The sequence below is a fragment of the Myiozetetes cayanensis genome, unplaced genomic scaffold (assembly GCF_022539395.1).
Source record: "Myiozetetes cayanensis isolate MyiCay16 unplaced genomic scaffold, myiCay2020 scf6-25, whole genome shotgun sequence".
Lineage (NCBI taxonomy): Eukaryota > Metazoa > Chordata > Aves > Passeriformes > Tyrannidae > Myiozetetes > Myiozetetes cayanensis.
Window position 1 is genome coordinate 34,604,643 of NW_026087853.1, and position 22,829 is coordinate 34,627,471.

General features: G+C 40.2%; 1 protein-coding gene across 9 annotated transcripts in view; it reads right to left on the minus strand.

The window, feature by feature from the left end:
- The window catches only part of DPF3 (double PHD fingers 3), a 172,938-nt gene that overhangs the window by 41,541 nt on the left and 108,568 nt on the right, over window positions 1–22,829 (minus strand). For all 9 annotated transcript variants that reach the window (XR_007631655.1, XR_007631656.1, XR_007631658.1 and 6 more), the window contains 2 exons: window positions 13,412–13,549; window positions 1,277–1,405 (listed from right to left, as the gene is read on the minus strand). Coding sequence is in view for 4 of the 9 variants with exons in the window: in XM_050337222.1 (XP_050193179.1) it covers window positions 1,277–1,405; window positions 13,412–13,549 (267 nt within the window). In the remaining 5 variants the exon portion in view is untranslated. The remainder of the gene's footprint in view (window positions 1–1,276; window positions 1,406–13,411; window positions 13,550–22,829) is intronic.

The window sequence follows — 22,829 nt, forward strand, 5'->3', positions numbered from 1 at the left end:
CAATCAAGGAGAAGGGCAATGATCTTCCAAGATGGCACCACAGACCCCATGAACTTCCCCTTTCTGTTATTAAGAAGCAATCACATACACACTAAAAGGTCCACGTCCCTGACAGCACAGCATTTGTAAGAATGCCCCTGGAGAAAACCAAAGGGGTTGCCATTGATCTTCTGGTGACCAGACAGTATCATTTCAGAATATCTTTAGAGGTCACAACAACTGCAGAAGGCAATTTGTCAGTGAGAGTCTAGTCCTTCTCCCCCTGAATGTAGTAATAGGCTTTCTATGAATCTCAGCAGGAGCATAAAAAGGTCATTTCCTTGGCATGAGAACATTTCACATCACATGTCAGCCACCAAGCAACAGACATCTTTCAATGACTACAGTACAGAAGGAGCAGCAGCCATACTGGATTTCAAGGCCTCTTTGGTTTTCAGATTTCCATCTGATTTTCTTATCACCACTAGTATCACCACTGTACAAAAATACCCCAACTGAAAACTTGGACCAAAGCTTGAATATGCAGTTGTTAAAAGTCTTGTATTCCCTCTACCACCATTACCACCACCTTCTACATGGGCTATAAATAACTGTTCAACTGGTATAAAATTTCCCAAAAAAGAAAAGAAAAAAAAAAAAAGAAGGAAAGGAAGGAAGAAAACAACAGCCCAGAAATAAAGACAACTCAGAATGGGAAAGACACAATTGCCTACATTTAAAAAGAGAGAAGGGAAGAAAAGGGAGAAATAAAAACCTCTTTAAACAAAACTAATGATAGTCATCTTGTAAGAGGATAATTCTTGACAGCTACCCCCACCCCTACCCTGTAATTTCCTCCCTCTTTCTTTTTTGGATGAAGAAATGCATGAAATGTGTAATCAATGGAAATGCTTGTCATGCAACTTTCATAAATCTTGTAAGTAATTCATAGTTGTAATTGTAGCATTTGAAGACAGAAACCATTCTTTAACATTGTCATAGGATTTTCTCCTTCCATGTGAAGAACAACTAATACATGCACCAATGTTCCCAAAAGCCAATAAATACACTGAAACTTTATTATTTTATAAGACCCCATTAGCTTAAAAATGTGAATCCAACAATAGGTTTTATGACAGAAAATTTCCCAGTCATCCTTTCCCACAAACACAGAGGTAAGATTTCATTTTCTATCCCTTCCCAAATGTGCTGCCTTTCTTCAACATCTTCAGAAGGTGCAAAAAACAAATCACACAAATGCCTTTGTACAAGAAAGATACAAGAAGGAGTCACCTACCAGAGCGCCCACAGTCTGAGCACGATACAAGTTCCTCAGGTCGACCACTTTTTTTGTTCATATTGGAGCCTCCGAGGCAGAAGTCACAGTAGTTATTGGGAATGATGACCCCATCTGGTCCTTTCTGGGCTGCAGTCGGGTTAGAAATCAGATTTATTCAAAGAGCACTCATTTGGACATTTCCCCCCTTCTACTTGATATGATGTTAGCTCAGTGAGTTTGCAGGCCGCTGTCTTCCCAAAACATTGTCAATCAGAACAAAAAATGAATGCAATAAACCACCTCTATTATAAGTACACCCACTGCTGTATCTCTTTTTGCCTGAAATGCCCTTCACCACTTCCTTTACAATCCCAGCCAGGCTGTTCTCTCACAAGGACGTGCTTCCAGATATGTCTTTACAGTTCAGGGACCTTGTAACACGTACAGGCATAGAGACAACCCTTAATGCAGAATCAGACCTATGCTGTCAGTAAGCCAAACCTGGTTTTCAGGCAACACTCATCATTGTAAACCCACAAAATACAAATTCAGAAAGGAAAAATACAGTCTCCAAAACTCAAAAACCAGCAGCAGGGAGATGGAGGAATAGGAACTCTTACTGATTTTATTTCAAGCAGGTTTTTTAGGGAACTACATTTCCATGTAGCAGGGTGTCCTTAGTCAAAAAGTTGGTCGAAATGCTCGTGAATATTCACAGGCAAAGCCATTTTGGGTATTTCACCAAAGACTTAAGCCACCTGCAGCAACCATGTGCCCTGGGATTAGCAGGGAGGGTAGCAGATCCAGCACTACTCCAGCATCCAGCACAGGTGCAGAGTCAGCCTGGGGCAGACATCCCAGCCAACAGAGTTAAAAATTCTTTCAGCCAAGAAAAAAAGGAGGGAGGTTATATATTCTTATTTTTCATCTAGGAATAGTTGGAAAGGAGCAAACACACACTGGTCTTAAGTAGAGGAGGGGACAGATCCCTTAGGAAGGAGAAAAGGGCAGAGGTCTTTTGCATTCCTTTGAGTTGAGCAGAACAGCAATGTGCTTTTTTTCTTGCTCACAACTGCCATTTTTCTCCTCTGCTCTCCAGAGAGGGAAAACTTCTTATTCCTGTACTGTCTAACTAGGAACTGGGGAAGGGACAAAGGAGTGGAGGGAATGATTGGTCTTTGCCTTTGTTTCTTCTCTTTGAATTTAAAAAATCCAGTAGGATATCTAGCCTAAGCCTACCCCATGAAGATTTCTACAAACTAAAAAATTAAGAACTTAAAACTGTATCATCTATATTTAATTATCTTTTTAATGCATATTTTGTAACTTGAAGATTTTTAACAGATGTTTTGACAGCCTTTATTAATGGTCTTTTTGTCCACATTCAAATTTCCCCCAAAGAACAATGACATTCTAAAGGGCTTCTGGTAACAGTCCAAGACATACACTTAAAATTAAAATTTCCTCCAAGTTCAGTCTGTTTTTCTGGTTTGGTGCATCTATTTATTCATTTATTTCCAACTATTGATTAGCTGAACTTTTTGGAGTTTGGCAACTGAAAGATTCCAGGAAAGGTGAAATTAAGAAGAAAATTAAAACCCATAAGACTGCAAATACAACAATATCTTCCTGCATGGTCACTGAGTCCCTGACGGTATTTACTAAACAATGGATGTTGCTCTGAAATGGTCCTGGTTAACAGATCCACAGCTCTCTCAAAACCAGAGAGAAGCTTACAGTGTTGGATTAGTATTTTGCGTGTTCACAGAGAGGCATTTAGTATGTGCATGCAAGATAAGCAAAAAAAGAACAGGAACCAGGTGGAAGCCCAGTCACCAGCTCATTTTAAAAGCTGTAACAAAATGATCATAAAGTTGTTGCTTGTACATATTTTGTATATAAAAAGCAGATCTCCCTAGCATTTATTTTTCCCACTGCAGCCACATTTTGAAAAAGTTAAGTAATTACGTCTTTATATTTTTCTGCGTCTACAGACAGGCCATGTGCAATGCAAATTCAGCAAGCTCAGCATTCAGTGACTTTTTTTGGTTATTGTTCCTTATTACTTCACCTTTCATCCAAGTGTCTTAAAGCCCCTTACAGATACTAAGATCCTGTTACTAACCTTCGTTGAGGTCAAAAGCCTCTTTTGCCATTGACTCTAACCAAGGTGTTCTGGACTCTAATTAAGTCTTGTGGTGAGGTCACATTGCATTTTAAAGCTGAAACACTTGGAGGTAGAGTGGTGAACTGGCTTACTCACAAACACACAACAATTCTGTGGTGAGGCCACAAATAAAAAAGAAGCATTCATGGTGCCAGCCAGCAGATTTAGGAAAGAGCTCCACTTCTGCCACTGCTCATAATGGTATAATTGACTTAACACTCTGCATATACTGACTTAATTTTTTTCACTGTGGATTATGACCTGAAGATCCACTGACTGTCAAACTGGAAATGGAAAGGGGGTCTTTGTGAAAATACATACACTCATCAATTTGTCTGTGGTGTGTGGGAGAGGTGGAGGGTATTTGCTGACTGTGGCAAAGCCGAAGGGATTCTTCTGGACTGTTGGCAAGGGAATAGGCATGAGTTTTGACTGCCTTCTTTTCTTTCCTTTTCTTTTCTTTTCTTTCCTTTTTCTTTCCCTTTCCCTTTCCCTTTCCCTTTCCCTTTCCCTTTCCCTTTCCCTTTCCCTTTCCCTTCCTTTCCTTTCCTTTCCTTTCCTTTCCTTTCCTTTCCTTTCCTTTCCTTTCCTTTCCTTTCCTTTCCTTTCCTTTCCTTTCCTTTCCTTTCCTTTCCTTTCCTTTCCTTTTTTTCATTATTTTCTTCTTTGTTTTCTTCCAATTAAATTTAATTTAATGTTTAATATGAGTGCCTATGTGCTCGTTTATTGCTCATCACTTACAAATATGGACCTGGCCTACACAGGTAGAGTGTGATAGATATACCAGGCATGAAAAGTAATACACAGATGAGAAATCCCTGAAGTTACATCAATGATAACTTAAATTATGTATCTCTGGAGCCAAATAAGCGAAGCAATGTTATTTTCCTCAATGTTTTTTTGTTCTAACAGATGTAAAAACTAGAACCAAACGCGACATGAGCTTATTTTCTTGATCAGTACCATACAGTGAACTAAGCCACAGGCTAAATCACAGAAGGTTTGAGAATAAAGAGATTTTCAGATGATAGTAAGCAGAGTTCTTACTTTCAAAGTTTATTGGGTTTTTTTTTAATATGTCCTTGGAGTTTCTAGTTCTATTTTACTCTTGTTCACAAATAATGAAGGAAAGAAAGCAAAGATGCCAAGATTTAACATGCAGTGAAAACGTCATGAAAAGGGTATGATGAACAAAAAGCCCAACCCTAATCCCACCCCTTAATCAATAAAATTACTTACAAAACTAACTATGGGAATGAATTCACAAGTGAAAGAAATTGAATTTCTAGGGACTAATGCTGCTGCTTTTCATCTGAGACATAATAATTATCTAGAAATCCACTTTTTGCATAAGTAATCACCAAATAGAAGGTGTTAGCTTAAGCCAGACAAATAGCTCAGGTAGCAAGAAGTAACTCTTTAGCAGTGAGCTGAATCATTTGGATCAGGTGACTGCCACTAGAGATTCTGTCAAAAAAATGTTCAGCCAGAATCAGAAATTTTTTTAAAGCAAAGGCTTGAAAACCAACCATGGTCTTGTCCTAACTTACTCACAACTCCTCTTTTACATTGCAAACTGCAACAACAGATCAAGAGCCGTGAGGAGCTTTGAGGAGTCCTGCCTGAGCTAAGGTGTGCTCATAGGGGATGTATTTAAATCAGTGCCTCTTGCCATTTCAACTCAGTGTCACTTCTGAGTTTCATCAAAGGCCCTGTCTTCATCTACATCTGACCAAAATAAATACAGTATACAATTTTTAAAAATATTTCAAAACTTTTAAAAATGGATTAAGGAGAGACAAGGAAAGATCTGCACAGTTCAAATAATAGTTTCTTTGAACCTGAAAGGCGATTCATGGGAAGACAGGATGCAGACTGAAACTAAAGTCAATATTTCCAAATAAATTTGGTACGCACTTATTCTGAAATATTTTTTTCTTCCTAGCCTAATCAAGTTAATTTTAAACTATAACAAGTTAAGCAGTATAAAGAACTACTTAAAATATGGTACCATCATTCACAGGAGTCTTTTGCAAAGTAAGTTCTGTAAATTAAATAAGTTCTGTAGTATATCACACAGTAACTGTTCTGTAGACAAAACTTCAAAACCTAAACAAATCAATGGAGTTTAAATATATAAAATAACTTCTGTGCCTTCTTGATTTTGAAGGCAGGGGCTTTACACAGAGTTCTAGCTTCCCTTTATCCCTCCCAAGTAATCAAAAACCCTGTAAGCTATGTTCCTCATGGTTTCAGTTTAATAATCAAACCAAATCACAGTCACATATATTTCTTCAGCCTGTAGGTAATAGAACATAATGCTTAACCATAATTTAAGCAGTGCATCTAGGTTTGGCAGCATATTATCCCTATTTTTTATCAAATCCACATTACTGGGAATGCAGTGGAGAATGTGTGGAGTGCATGCCTTGCTGTTAGGGTGGGGGACTGTGCATCATTTATTAAAATGATTACAGTGAATTAGCTACAGTCAGACATGTATGTGCTTCCAAAGGGATTTTTTCGAGCACGTTTTGCTACTTCTGAGTTTGATCCAAAACCAATAAAGTCCACTGTAGGTTTTCAATTTAATTCAAAAGGCTTCAAATTAGGCCATTTACTCTGTTTGCAAAAAGGATCTTCAGAAAACAATCCAGAGGGGGGACTCTGCATATAGGCCTGAATCAAGTCAATGCACTTCACCTTGGCGGAAAAGGGGTGGATTTGCTTTTTTTGATGGTGTTTTTATTTTGTTTAATTTACAAGACTCTTTGTCTGAGACAGGGCCAGTTTTCCTTTCCAACTCCTCCCTTTTTCTCCCTGTCAAAGGGCAAGTCCAGTGTTTGGCCTCCTGAGCAGCAGAATCCCAGAGCCAAGAGCCTGCGTCTGCGGCCGTCAAGCCCCTTGGAGGCCTCGGTGACATATAATCCCAACCTATGGCTCCATGTGCCTCTCCTCGCCACCCCCCATCGCTGCCAGCGCTCCTCCCTGGCAGGCCTGGCCCGTCTCCATGGTGACCACTGGGCTCGGCTGGCTGCCGCTGGCCTTGCCACCTGCTATTGCCTTGTCTCTCAAGTGTAAGGAATAGCAGCGCAGCCCCTCCATTTGCTGCTCAGAATGCCTCGGTGGAGAGGCAGGCTCACGCGAGCACTTACATGGTGATAATTATATTAAAAATGGCTTTATGAGAAGGCAAGAGAAAAGCAGTGGCTTTCCTTGGTGGAAGGCGAGGGAGGTGGCTGGGTGGGCGTGCATCCCCTTCTGCCCCCCTCACTGCTAGGGTGCAGTGAGCAATGGTGGGGGCAGAGAGGGGACTGGGAGCTGCTTCTGTGCTTAGGGCTACACCTTGCCCTGGGAAGGAACAATAAAAGAAGAATGCATCTATAACTGATGGTGTGGTGAGGAACAGGCCATGTACAGCTGAAGTGCACTCCAGGCTCTTGCTCTCTCACACGTATGCAGCCAGGCAGGGATACGCACAGCCATTTCTGCGGACTCCTTGCCGGTGAATTAAGTGTGTGGTTTTTTCATTGCAGTTTTCCAGGAAAAAGTGTAAATCAGAATGAATGAGAGGAAATGGCCAGTCACTCTGGGCATGTTTACTCTGTTGTTAATACCAAGATAAGCATGTTGGCTGACCCTAAACTGGGAAGTGTTGGGACACTTGATAGGACCCTGCAGGCTGCAGTGGCACATCTGTGGATGTAGTACTGTTCGCAACTGAACAAGCTCTAAACTTGGGTGTAACACTGGGAAACGGCTGCTGTTCTGTTCCCAGAGTCATGCTGATCAGCCTGCACAGCCCAACGGGCCTCCACTAGCTCCAGTTCCCCACATTGCACTCCCCCACACAGCACGGGCACGTCCTTTGCTGGCAGCCAGAGAAGCAGGCTACGCTACTGAGAGGTGCTGCAAACCACCCACCCAGAGTATTGCCAGTTCTCCCTAGTAACTGCATTTTATCTCCTTTTTTGAGTTAGCTGGTAGTGCGGAGATGGAAGAAGCTGTTGCCTTTGCAGATTTTAGCAACTCTGACAGGTTTGCCTTTCCTACAGTCCCTGCTCACAGAGAAGAACAGCCAAGGAGCACAAGAACTGCTAGGGGAAGGAGGTACATCTGTAAGAGTCATAGGAAGCCTCTGAGTGTGAGGAAAAGAAGATCATTTGATTGTGTGTTTTACAGGAATCGATGTGCCCCTTAAGTTGAACAGTTAATGAAAGAGCTGTGAGGTGAGCTATGTAGCTGGAAGGCACAGCTAGGAAAATACAGCATCAACTGATCAGATTCATTACATTTGGGGAGTTGGTGTTCCTCTACCATAAAGCAGCACTTCATAGGAATGTTTGTGCACTGATCTTCTAGAGTCTTTTGTAGGAACACGTAAAGCAGGAGCTAAAACCCCACTGCTCACGGTAAATCATTGCAACTGTCTAGTGCCTCATGATGACAAACAGTAGGAGATGCAGAATAGGAAGACAGACAAAAGAGTCTGGCATGTTAACATACAGATTTCCTGACTCTGAGGTGTACCTCTCCTGAGACTTGGCCTCTAGCCACTGAAATGCCTCATTCCCATCAGCTAAGGGAATATATCCCTCCTCAAGGAGGGATTATAATGCCCAATATTCAGCCCTGTCTGGCAGCATCCCTCAGTATTCAAGTGAGAGTAGCCAGTGTCCTGAATTGGGTGCCTACAAGATGTTGCAGGGAAGTAACTCCCTGGAGGAGTGTGAGAAGGCAGAGAGCATCTATTCAGTTCAAATTCAGTCAAAGCATTTGTTCTTCATTTGGTTCAAATTCGACAAGGAGGAGAAAAAAGAAAAAAAAAAAAGCAACAAAAGAAAAAGCAAGAAGACAGTGGAAAAAGGAAAAAATATAAATACATAAATGATACCATTCTGTCTCAAGAACTGATGTGCTGTTGAAGCAACACATGGTTTTCAAAAACTTATTAGTCAGATTGGAAATATTTACCATGAACTACTGAGAAGAACTTGGTGCTTCTCTTCAGTGATAATTGCATATCAAAAGCAACATTTTAGTCCCTGGCCAGGCACCATATAAAAGAAACATCAAGGTAACAAAAAACCTATCCCAAGACTCCAAACAAAACAACAAAAAGTCCCCTAAGGGTCCCTGTACATAAGAGACAAGTTTGGGATTTTCCACTATTCCATAATGCTAAACAACTGATCTATTTTTTTCCTCATCATCCCAAAATACTTGCACAAAAGTCTGAGTAATTTACAGCTGCAAACACAGTTTGAGAGAAATCTTTACACAGTTCTAAACTCTCCAATCACTAACATTTCTTTTAGTATTCTGCGTCTTTTTCCTTATGAAAACAAGCTCTTAAAAAGAGAAAAAACTCAAACAGAAAAAACTCAAACAGATTATATTAATAAGTCCACTCAAGGTAATGTACATATTTTCACTGAAAAGCACCTGCCGTGGGGTATCTTATTGCAAGGTGAGCATTGATGCATCCTTGCATTCAGAAGTAGCTCCTACCATGGCCCCAGCAAGGATCGGCACTGAGGCGGGGAAAAAGTAGGCCTGATGTAGCTTTTCAAATTGATGCTTCTTGTGGAGAGGAACAAACAGCTCATCTCCAACTGAGGGGTTGACTCTCGTCATTTATTCATGGCCAGCCCCCTGCCTGGATGGAAATAAAAATGTTTCAAAGATGACTGTGTGGGGGAGCTGGAGGACAGCTTGGAGGCACACTGAGGTTAGCACATTAATTTTTTATCTCTGGAGACTGGGTATCCAATTATGCTTAGAGTACACAAACAACTTTGGCTGGTCTCTCCAGTAGAGATTTATCCACATAATAAAATCTGTGACGGAATTGGGCACAACAGGCTGATGCCACAAAATAATGTACACAGATGGTTTTGCAGGTCAGATGCTCAAGCTAACAGAGGGCCAGGAGGGCACAGGACTGCATTCTCATTAAGCACATGTATTGCAGGACGGACCAAACTGCACTCGGCAGCAAGGCCAGCGACAGCCTGCACAATGTACTTTATTTAGGACTGTCTTTTGCTTGTGGGCATAAGATCCTGTTCAGTTGTTGTTTACCACACAGCTGCCTGCAACCGTTTCGCATAGCAAAATGCCACTGAAAACTCTTCCCCTTTAAAGGAGAGGAAGTTTTTCTCCATGTAGACAGACTATCCTCTTCTCCCAGGAATTAAGGAAGAGTATTTATACTAGTACGCTCATTCACAGATGCATTTGAATAGATGGAAGTCTAATGTAATTCCTTTATCAGAACTGTCTCAAAATTTGTGAGCACCAGCTGCCCCCAGACCTGGCCTGTACCCATGGAGCGAGATGGAATAAAACAGCAGGTGTTTTGTGGCAGGCTTGGATGCACCCTGAGCTCACAAATCTCATGCTCTCGGTGCCAACATGTAGAGGAAAAGTCAGCAGAGAAAAAGTCTGAGAGTGGTATGGGATCATTTATTTTTATCAGTGGAGTTGAGAAAGGAGGAAGTTGACTTTTTTAAGAGTTTAATGTCATTTCCTTTTTACAGTTCCATACTCAGGTAAAAACATCAGAGAGTAGGTCAAAAATAAATGTGTGTGTAGGCAGAGGCAAGACTAGACACTGAGAAAGGGCTATTTATCTGTGTCAAAGGGCTAGATAAAGCATAAAAATAAAGCAATTAAAGCTCAAACAAAGCACAGACTAAGGTGTTTTAGGAAAGACAAAGGCCAGAGAAAATGGCTGAACTGTCTTCATGTTGCAGTGGGTAATCTAGTGGTGAGGAAGGAGGACAGAAAGAGAGAGAGATGTAAAGAGATGTAAATAAACAAACCTCCTACAACAGTCAAGGACAATGAGATGTGCCAAGGAGGTGACCTGGGACTTGGGCCAGTGTGGGTTCTTAGAGACGCATCTATTCAGTGATTCTCAGCTTCAAGTAGGTTCCTCCTATCTACATCTCTTTTCCAATCTCTAGATAATTTTCTGACCTACTCAAATTGGTCTGTGCATGAGAAGATGAGAAAAGGGACTGAGTGTGCAGAAAGACAAGAGGCTTTCACCTCCTGAGCTGGTACAATGATAATAATAATGGCCAGTCTTCGCGAGCGAAGATCCGGGGAAGGTCTTTCCACCTTCCAGCCTGCGCATTGGATTTTTTAGGTGAGACACAGTGTGCGCGGAACTGAGCCCACCCTTTAATCCTAAGGTTCATCTGCCGGGGCCAAGCGAGCTTGGACGGTGGCAGCGAGGTCCTTAGGACGTAGATGGGTTGCCTTTAAGGCTAATGAGCTCCACCTGCCCGGGAGTGGCCCTGACCGGGAATCGAACCCGGGTCTCGGCAGTGACAGCGCCACGCCCTTACCACTAGACCACCAGGGGCTCCTGGTACAATGAAGGGCATCAATAACTGAATCGTGCAGAAGCTCTGCTCCCTCCTGCATCACCACAGCTGCTGTTACCACAGGTTCTGCAAGGAGTGGAAGCTAAAGAGGAGTCATTGGTACAAAGGAAGGAAGTTTATGCTCCAGCTGCCCGCCTGAACTTTACTGACCCGGTGCTCACCTCCTACTGCATGGCAAATTCAAAATGGCTGGTTTGATTTCCCTTGCCTTTTCTAAATCAGGCTGCTCATATCTCTGACACACTGCTAAGCAAATAACCAGATCCTACTCTATACCGCATCTCTGGTCCTCCTGTACAATGGGTTGTGGATTAGCTGTTTGGATCAACATCCCCCCAGCTTCCCTCCCTCTTAGCCCCCCCCTCGAGCCTCAAGCCCGTGCAGAGAAGACTCTTCAAGCTTGAGACCTACAATGCTGCAGATCTGTCAAATCTAATTCATAACACATGCCTAGCAGTTCTTAGGGGAGAGGAAAGATCTGATGCCCTGGCTCCCCACCATCCCCCTGTATGAAGGGACCATTAAATGACTGCAAATTAGCAATGTGGACATTTAGCATTCACATGGAAGACAAACAGAAGCATAAATTAAATATCGCTCAGTGAAAGAGAAAAGATGCAAGATCTGAGCTCAAGGCTGAAAACAAAGATGCAAAAAGGAACAAACATCCCATGTGACAGCTAAGCCATTTGGGAGTGTTACCTTCCAGAATCTGAGACTTTCCCCAGGGCTGATCTACACATTTGCATGGCTGTTGCCCGTACCCCACTGGCTCCCAGCTGGTTGTTAAGCAGACTCTTTCCACTCAGGAATCTGGGCTTCGAGTGCTTTACCCCAATGGTTCCTAAACTTCTTCCTGTTTGTGGATCTGTGCATCAGCCACTTCCCTCTGCTACATGTACCACACAGGAGCTCTGGGGGAACACAAACCTGAGCAGCTTTCGCTCTACCCTTTCCCACACTGTAGACGCATCTTTTTTTCCATGCGCCAAAGCCAACTGCTCCTAACCTTACCATAGCTTTTCTAGCTTTTCTTGCTAACTTCTGTAATTTCCTAAGCACCAGAGACACAAGGACCAAGAGTGTCATTGTCATCTATGACAAGCTGAGGGGCAAGGAACATTATCCTTTTTTGTTTGGGCATCCATGCAAGGCCATTATCAATATTAATTCAATACAGATTTGCAATATGCCTCTCAGGTATGCAAATATTACTGACTACTGCAGTCACAGGAAAAAACAAACAAACAATCAAAAAACCCCAGAGCTGATGTAAATGCTAAGTAAACAAATGCTACTGGCTGAACACTGACATTCCCCAGCCTGCCTAAGCAGTCACTCTTAGTGCATTGACAGTTCAAGTTTATCAACAGCTGGAGGAGTCAAAATTACTTTTGCTGTGAATCTACAAAACATGTGAATAACTAAAAGGTAGAGCATAAAAGTGACAGAAACATAGGGATTTCCAAGTGGCATCATACTAAACAGTCCTTCAAGATCAAACAGTGGCTAGTAGCAGATGCTTTGGAGGAAGGAAACCCCCTCCCACATCTCCCTGGGGACAATGATCAATTATCCTACTTAGAAAGAAAATGTTTTCCTACTTCCATATTTCTTGCAGTTCTTCTTAATGCATTAGAAAGTGTTTCCCTGCATATTTTTCCCTATAAGCATTTCATTGCTTTACTACTTTGAACAAAAATGACACAGATCACATGCTTTTGAAAGTGAACAAAGCTATCTACACAAATCCCAAGGTGACAGCAAACATCACAAACTATTGCACACTGGCAAATTGAGAAACAGGGGATTAGAGACTTGGAAAAATCAGTAATAGAACACAGTCTCCTTGACTTCCTGTTCCTTGCCTAAGAAGCACAGGAAGGACAGTCAAATCGGGTGATGGACCTTATGATGGACCACACTGAGCATATGTGATTCATCATACATAAATTCGGACCACTAAGATTGCTTTCAGCCTTGTACCAGTGTGGGGAATTGAGGCGCATAACTCTCCTCTCATGTTCCAGCTCTCCTCCTTGCAGATCAATACTGATGTGGTTTCATAGATTTTCCCAAACTGTAACTAAGAAGCAGCTTTTGGTGAAGTTGAGGGTAAGCTGTTCGGGGAGCAGATGAAGGAATAAGGGAGAAAGGCGCTGTTAGTTTCATACCTAAAATTGGAGACATTGGCAAATGCCTCTAATTCAGAAGTAAAACAGAGGTAACCCCCTCAAACTACTGGATGTGTATTTCCTTAACAACCCTGCTAAGAGCCATTGGGAAGCTGTTTGATGATGGGCAGGTTGGGCACCTCTTCTTCCCCCCCCCCCCACCCCCTGCTTTCCTTGCCACTTCCTTCCCAGTAATGGGAAAGTGACTTGCTGCAGAGATAATGCTGGGTTTGAAATGAATTTCTGACTAGCTGAGCCAGCACCCATGTGAGCTGTGGCTGATTAGCTCCAAGCATCCAAGTCCCAGTCACTCACAACAGAGCCAGGCAATAATGCCAGCCTCCGCAAGGCAAAGACAGGATGGAGGCAACACACCTGAAAAGGATCTCAAAGGTAAAGGGAAAATCCTACTCACGTTTGTGGTTTTCATTTCTGTGGACAGGGGAAGAGCGGGTCTCCTGCTCACGGGCTTCATCACCCTCTTCACTGGCGAGGTGGGTGTGAGCATAGTGGTAGCTCAGCCCAGGCCGGTTCTTGTAGCGCTTGCCACAGACTGGGAGGAAAGGAGATATGAGGGAGGGGAAGACAAAATGAAAATATCAGTGTGATCCACAACCATAGCAGCATCCTCTCAAATAATGCTCCCATTTCCTCTAAGAACAGCACCACACACTCCATGCGCCTGCCCAAAACCCCTCCCACCGGCACTGGTGGAAGATGACAGAGGGCAGCCCTGCAGCCACAGGTCTCTGAACAAGCTTTCTTCCCACCTTGCTGCTAACAGTTCATTCCTACAGGCCTAGGCAAATGCACGTTCAATCCCTGCAGCTCATACAGCCCTAATCCTCTCTGCTAAGATTACTAACAAGACTGCACATAAAATTAAATGAAATGCCAGTTCCAATGTTGGTACTGCACAATGCACAGCAATGGGAATAAGACTGAGAAGAAAGGGCATTATTTTCTTCATTACTGATCTCTGAAAGAAAAGAAACAGTTGGGGTTTTTTAAAAACTTTCTCTAAAAGGTTAATAAATAGCTTTATTCAGATTCCTAGTCAAGATAAGGAGATGGAAATCCTTCACAGTTTCTTGCTAGAGGAACATGTGGTAGTGATACTTATTTGCCCAGGTAAACTTCATATTCAGCATCTCAATAAATAATACAATATGTGACAGAGAATCCTACTTCTGAACTTTTGTTTATTTTAGGACTAAATCAACAGATATTAAGAACAGGATCAAACAGCTCAAGGTGATGAAAGGTCTACATTTTCACAGGGAATTCACCACAAGAGCAAGCTACATCTTAAGATCCATTACATCCAAATTGAGTTTCTATGAAGGGTTTAATTCATGTTATTTTCTCTAAGAGTTATCACTTTTTATCTTCAAAGTATTCTCAGAATGTCAATTTTCTTTTATACAGCTGTTTTGTCCATCAAATACAATTATTGTAATTTTAAATGATTGGAAAACAAAGAAGCTTAGTGCCCTTCCTGCCAGTTTTTACTCCTAGCCACATTTTCAGTCATGGTATTACCTTCATTAACCTCAAGGATTTCGCACAGGAGTGAATGTCCTATCCAGTAATCTGTCCTGCATAACTTGCTTAGAAGGTCAAGGGAAGTGGTACCAGAAAAGAGAACAGAACCCTGTCTTGTTTTTAAGCCCCTTGAAAAGAATCTCCTAGGAGGAAGTCACCATCCACTCCTAAATACTTCATTTATCCCCAATACTGAAACCTGGGTCTGGGAAGGTCTGGAAAGGAACATCAAAAGGCTCCACAAATAAATTTTTAAAGAAAAAAAACCCACCTCAATTATTCACTCACATATAAGTTAAACTTTGATTTTTATACCTTTCTGGTACTACTCACAAAAAGCCAATTGATGTTCCACATTCTGGAACAGATTATAGAAAATTGTAAATCAAAGCTTAGTTTTTTGTTCTCAATATCTTCTAGCTGATTCGCAAATTCCCTCAAGGAAAACAGTTTGCCTTATTAGAAACATGTAAAACAACCTTATGATATGTACGAATATCTGGAATGTTAGATACTTTTATCCCAGTTTTCTTCATTCTGCAAGGTGATGATCACACAGTGGTCATACCAGGAAAAAGTTTTTTTCAAATGTAATATGTCCTTAGCCACAGATTTTTTGAGTCTTTGATTTTAGAAATGAGAACTCCTGCAGGAGGGAGGAAGAAATGTCGAGGAAAAGTAAAATACCCATATATATATATATATATATATGCACATCCATTCTTTGAAGCATCTGCCCTTGTTTCATATGTAAACCTAACTCTATTGCCAGGCATTCTGAACAACTAGGCTGCTGTTAGATGCATGCTCTCCCTAAAACATCAGTTCAGTCTCCCTTCTCCTACCACCACCCATGTTTTCTCCTAATGCTTTCTGGAGAGTGAAACTACTTCTCCTTCTCTATGATCCTACAGAGCAAAGGACAAGCAGTGGAACAGATGCTGACCAAGAGTCAAAACAAGATATCCACAGTTTTGGATGAGTTTGTCTCCATTTATGGAATAGTGGAAAAAGCTTAACACTAAAGTAATCATCAAACAGGAGAGAGCTACAAAATGCACACTGTTTAAATTATTTAAGACTGGTAACCTCCTCCAATTACATAAATGTTGCAGCATTTCTTAAAATGGAAAGAGATATTTACATTTTTAGCAGATTGAGCATCACATTAAATATCCTACTCTATCCCCTTTACTTTTGTGTGTTTGAAGAAGAAAGTTAAAAAATTATTCTATTGCTATGAATTACCAATACTGTTCAAACACTTCTGTCAAATTATTTCCAGAATGCTATCAGGTGATCAGTGCTGTACTGACAAAGGAAGAGGCACTTGCAATTAAATATCTACATGATACATACTATTCAACTCTATCTTGCTCTCATATATCTTGATTCTGCGTTAATGCTAATGTAAATGCAAAATGAGATAACTCTAACACCCAGTCCCATTCACCCATCGGAGGGAGTTTCAAATCAAAGATATTTCTAAAAGCCCTGCCAGATTTAATTTCATTCAACTCTTCTTGAAAACATACCCATAGGTCTAGTTCTACTGTTGTTACCTTACAAAAGCATGCTGTCCTCAAATACACGTCTCCTGTATCTTTCTCCCTCAATGCGCAAAAGGAAACTTGCAATCCCTGCAGGAAGTCCCAAACCTTGACTCCGTTCCTGACAAGACTTGTGGCCTTGACTCCATTTTTTACAGGATTCTGCAGGGATTTTAGCTGCAGAGTTTAGGATGGCACAGGAAATCAGATGGGTCGGCAGACTTGTCCTTCTCCAGCAAAAAATTATCAGCTCACAAGGAAAAAGCAAGAATCGATATAAGCTGAGGCAGTAGTAATTCTGCAGCTGAGCCCTTCCCACTGCCAAGACTCTTTCAGGTGGCCATCAAGGATGACAGCAATCTGAAACATGCCTAGCTAGAAATGAATTTAGAGGACTTTATAACCAGAGCTGAGGCGAAGCAGTACTGTCTACACTGTCCTTTGTAGGACATTTTCTTGGTGTCTAGACTTTTACATCTTTCAAAGTCATGTTCTGTAAAAGTCCAAAGGAATGCCATGAATTGAAACTGCAGAGGTTTCCTCAAGCAAAATAGACTTTTGCAGGGGAAGAAGTGTGTCATGATATTAGTGAAGCAAAAGAACTGTTGGCTTCAGTAAGACTTTGCTAGAATGAAAGCTAAGTGAGAACTTCATGGTTTCTCCAGCAGATTGAATCTTCATGAATTCACCCTAATCTCTTATTTTCCAGGTAAGAGCACATTTTATTAGTCTACCAAATCACTGTGCTAAGAAGTAGTTTCTATAAAGCGGCAATCATTAATAAACACTTAGCTCTTACATAGCTTGTCCCACTGCAAGACTGGCTTTTCAAACGTTAATTAATTTTCCTCCACAGTCCTGAGTGGGAAATAGTATTCTCATTTCACTTCTGAAAAAGGAGAACCACAGAGGGGCTGAGTTGCCCACACAGTGATCTTTTAACATTACCAGGACTGGAGTTCCAGCATCCATACCAGTGCTTACGCCACATCTTTCTCACTCTCAGAGCTGACAAAAGCATAATAAGAACTGGTTTTCCCAGTCTGAAATGTGTGCTGTTGATTAGTTCTTAATGCTATGCAGCTCACCCATAGCAAGTGAGAGTGTGCCTTTTGTAAACTTTGCCAAACGGCCTTGACTTACAGCAGCTTTGACTTTTTTATCTTTAATTTTCCTTGCTGGATAGGCTCATCATCCTCACATGTGGTAGATTTCATCCTGAATCTCAACACTAGAAAGTTGACTTGATCTTTAATTAGGTAGCCAAGCCCAATGAAAACAGTGGGAGTTTGTAGAACGTAACCCACTCCAATTCCTCCTGCATTCAAAGGATGTATTTTTGCTATGACCCGATATGAATGCCATCTCAGGAACAAGCTGGGTAAGTAAGCAATAATACAGCAGTGTGGATCAAATGCCACATATGTGGAAGAGAGAGAGATTTTATTAGGCCACCAGACACTCTCCTATGATAAACGTTACTTTCCTTCCAATTTGAAGACTGAAATGAAGATATTACACAACTGTGTTATAGGGGAAAAACATAATTTGCAGACAGTGTAATCACAAGCATTGAGTGTTTCATAAAAGAGAGTTCTCTTTTAAGTTCTAGCCTGTAAAAACCTGCAGTTCTTTGGATAAGCAAATTCCCACTCTGTTTACGTTTCTCGTAGAGTTTCATAAGTAAAATTAATATAAAATACTTGCTCTGTTAAAAAGAGGATTTGAAACCCATGACTTAGAAGACTTCCTCATCAAATATCTAATGGCTGTGTGGCTGTCATTTTGAAATTGTTACACATTTGGTCCTTGGCAGACTGTGAGCTATGTTCCAGCCAGCTCTCCACATACATTTTGCACAATCTGTCACCAGCATGAGACAGAAGGAAACAATCCATGTTTTTAGTGGAAACAGGAAACTGGGGGAGTACATGCTGCTTTTTTTTTTTTTTTTGTCACTGAATATTGTCCCCCTCGTTGTCTTTCTTTGCTTTTCTCCTTTGCCTCCCGTTCTTTCTTCTCAGCTGGGCTTTGTCAAATACTAAATCTTGAGTTAACTGCTGGCAGGCAGTCATTCTTTATAATTATCTTCCTGTCCTACCATTTACTCCACTCCAAAAAAGAAAAAAATATTAAAAACATTTCTTGTTTTGTACTGGTTTGGGTAATATGTTCTCCCCTGTTACAGCTGTGTCCGCACTCTGGCACGTCTAAAGATCTCAAACACTAACAGTGCATTTTGACCTCCACTGATGGAAAGGTGTTATGTTTGTCCCTCTCTGTTCAATACTATGCTATACATTCCCAGTATTAGAGCAGCTATTTAGTAACCCATTTGATAGGGAATTTTCTGTAGGCAGTAAATAGTCCTTCTTTCAGTACCCCCAGAGGACAAGTCCCAGAATCTATCTGCAGAATTAAGATCAAAGTAACGTTGAACCCCAGTGCAAAACATGCACAGGTCAACAATATATCTGTGCACATTTCAATAAACGGATTGCTATCAGGAGCAAAGGAGAAAACAAGTATCCTGTGCGAGAAGAAAATGTTCAGCTATCAGGATAAACTCTGTTCCCCTCATACCATGTGCTCTACTCGAGATCTGTGTTATTCAATATTTTTTTTAAAAAAATTTAGAAAGTGTCCTTGTCTCTCTAATTTTGTCTTCTCTACCAATAATGAAGTCAATGGAAGCCAAGAATAGCAGCTATGGTTGGAGAGTTATTTGTTGGGTTCTTCTGAACAATAATCTTATTCTAGATCTTATTGCTTAACTACTTAGGGATTCACTAGAGAGGATAATACCAGGAGATGATTTAGGGCTTAAACTGTTAATAGTTTAAAGGGAAGTTGAAGTCATGATGGAGATTATGAGAAGCATGTAAAAATACAATGCTATAACAAAAGCATTTTCAAATCAGCTTGAAATTGTGAAATTTAATCAAAGGTCTGTCCTAAGCAGCAGCACTTAGTAGTGTCAGAATCATTCATAGTATCTGTAAGAATTAAGACAACAGATTAAGTGTCTGAGAACTAGTAAAAATCAAGCTCAATCAGGATTTATCTGGTAGGCCTTTTGTATTCCAGAAAACCTTCCAGACAATCAATGACATGTTTGACAGGATCAGGACCATTTCAAGGAGATGACAAAGAAGACAGGTTAAGTTAGCAAGGAAATTACTAGAGCTGTCACTTTTTGAACAAATACAATAAAATAGTTCCTAAAGATTAGACCTCAAGGAACTGCATTTGGCAAGTCATGCAAGAACAATATAACATTTAACTGGGATTTTCTAAGGAAACTAAAGAAGAGGGATGCTCTGTATCAATTGAAACTCAGTGGAATCTGTTCATGTTAAATCAATTAAGCTACCTGAAGACTCCAGCCTTTTGTTGGCAGAACCTAAAATATGTTTAGTAGAGAAAGGGGATGGGGAAGAAAAAGATTAACCTCAAAATAATGACATTTTTATGCCTCGTTGCATGATGAACTTACAGAAAAAGCAGAAGGATGTTTCAAGCTATAGTGATTAGGATGTAGAGTCAAGCACTTTTAAAACAAATCTATGTTCTGAATAATTATTAGTAATTCAATGACAAGTTCAAAGTGTTCATTTAGGGACTATAGGCATAACACAAGCAGATAGGCACTTAGTGAGTTATCTAGGGAAAACAGTTTAGTTTTACCTCCAGCTGAAATCAGTGAGAATTAGGATCCCAATTTTTTTAAACCTTCACAAGGCACCTTTCTGCATCTTCAAGCACCTGAAAGAGTCCTGTTTGGACCCAATGCTTGCCTGTGGTTTTATCATTAATATGAAGGGTGGAATAGATAGTAAAAGAATCAAACATGCAGAGAATGGATTGCTGGTGAAAATACTGGAATAATAATAAAAATATATCATATGAGATTCACTGATCAAAGAATTCTTTCAAACAGTAATTTAATTAATACATATTAATATGACACCTTGTATCAATAAATAAAACACAGTATAAACAGGATGAAGCAGTATAATGAGGATACTAAACATGATAATCTGCCTGAGTAGAAACAGGTTGAATAGGGAAGGAACAAGAAGCTATAGCAAATGGTATATTAAATATGAATACACATGGTGAACAAGTTTGAAAACTCCTTTGCCACTGAAACACGACACAGAACTGGAGAGAAGCATCTTGCACTGAAGAAGGCTTTACTAAACAACCTGTTAGGTTAGCCATCTCTACCTCTTATAGACACAGAGCAAGTTGCATAAAACCCATTTCTTTAAGTAATTGTAAGTACATGTAAATGTATCAACCATTCCTCTTCTGAAGTGCTTGTATCCTCAGAACAGTGCATTCAACTTAGTTTTGGCCACTGCTACTTAAAAAACACCCTTTGTGGTTTTGCAGATAAAAGAAATAAGTTCAGTAAAGAGCTGATGAAAACACAGCTGGAAGAAGTCCCAGTAACTGTTTACAGAAGTAGAAGACATTATTATCCATTGAGAACAGTGCAAGGACTGCTAGTCTTGGACTGTGGCAGAGAAAATGTGTGTTAAATAACTAGAGAAACCTGAAAATTAAGTTCTTCACAAAAGAATCAGCTTCTAAAAAACACTATAGGATCAGTGTCTCTGGGTACATACAGTGTTGCATTAGTCACTGATCCATCAGAGATCATAGGAAGGTTTCAGTAAATTCTCATTTTGCACACGGAATGGATCTGAATGCATAGCTCAGACTCAGAGGGACTGTGAAAAAAAGATACAATACAAATATAAGTTGCTATGCTAAATTAGAAATTTATATGGGAATAAAATTTAAAGGAGACAAGAACATATTGGTAAAAGGAGAAGAAAGAAACAATTCCTTTTAGAGATGGGCAAGGGAAATCTTGCACAGATAGAGGGACAACAAAGGTGGACATAGTCCCATGTCTCCATGGGAACTTGAAAAGAATGAAAGCAGACAAATGAGGAGGGATAGCAGGAAAGTTAATAACTTGCAGAGATTCAGCACAAACTAACTGCTCTGTCTAAAGGAAATAGACATTTGAAGTCATAAAGCTCAGGTGCTACAACTGATTGCAACTTTTAAACCAAAATACAAGTTTTTAGAAAAAATTTCAGAGAAGGTTGTTCTTTTTAAAAAGTAGTAAATAATATATAATAATATATAATATACATTATGAAAATAGTAGAAGGATTTTTAAGAAAACTGCTTAGCAGAAATAATGGTTCCCCAGGTAAATATTTGACATAACATGCATTCATTCATTCATTCATTCATTCATTCATTCATTCATTCATTCATTCACTCTGTCCCTCCTTCAAAAATCACATGCTCAGTTTATCATGAACAGTGGGGGTGGCGTATCTTCCACTTCTCTTGCTTGACATCGGAAGCTTTGCTTGCTCCTTTTGAGGCATCTGCTGTATGTCCCAGCCAGGTGTTCAGACTGGGTTTGGGACTGGTCTCATACAGCTGAGTCATTTGGCTATGGTACCATTTCCAGCCTGTACCCATTTCACACTAGGCTGTCCTGCCACTTTCATGATTGGAGCATATTATCAAGGCACAATGCTATCCACTGCAACTGGTTGAAAACCTGACCAACAAGTTTTCTACTTAGTGATTTGATGAAACGAAGAAGTTAGTGATTGTTCTAGCAATTTTACTGATGCTTTGGTCAAACATTTTATTCTGAACTTCTCATACAATATATGCTCAATAAAATCAACTGAAGTATTTCAGAATATTTCATTCCACAAAACAAGAAACCAACCACTTTTTAAAAAAAAACACAGGATGACAAAACATTTTGAGCTTTGAAAACCTTCTATCCATATAAAAATTCTGTACTTTTAGTCAGTTTTATACTGGTGTATAGCTGAACGTCTCTTACAAAAAAGGCAGGCCTTTTCACTAATAGCATTGCTATCTTCAAACACAAGGGGCAGTGTCAGCTGGGTATTGCATCATCTTCCTGACACACAGACTATTTTTTTCCTATAACTTTTTTATTACCAATAAAAGCTGGGGATACATTCTTGTTTCACATAAATATGAATGTGTAAGTCTACAAAAGTTCTTCACCACAAATCATTTTTTGTGCCCATGCAGTTTAATACGAAAATTAATTTGGTTTAGCTATGTTTATCCTTTCTTCTTTGTGGCCATTTTCAAAACTTAAATATCAGAATGCTTGCAGAAAAAGCAAGCTGGAGGCAAGTTAAATAATATACAGAAAAAGTAAACTGCTGACCCATTAAGGTAATTTTTTATACCAGTAATATGATTGAAGAAATCAAGTTCTCCCAAACAGGGAATACATTCACTGTTTTTCACCTTCATGTTTCCAGGTAAAACAAACCTATCTGCCCAAAACATCTGTACATGGAGTTCTGCAAACCAACTTCTAACCTACCACAATTAGACTTTTATCTATGAAAATATTTAGCAAATAATTTCAAAGAAAAAAATTGATTTAAGAAATCTACCCTAGTAGAAAAGAGGCTTCGATAATAAGCCAATTGGCTAATTATTCATCATTAATTGTGTGTAATATTTCTATAGAAAGTTAACAAGGGCAGGATAGTACTTCGGGATGATGACATTCCAATTGGGACAGTTCTTTCCTTCTGCTCCACAGTCAGGTAAAAGAGTTCTGCTATCACATAACCCTTTTCTCAGCTATCTACAATGGAAAAGGAGGAGTCGCAGTGCAAAGTCTGGATTCCAGAGCTCCCT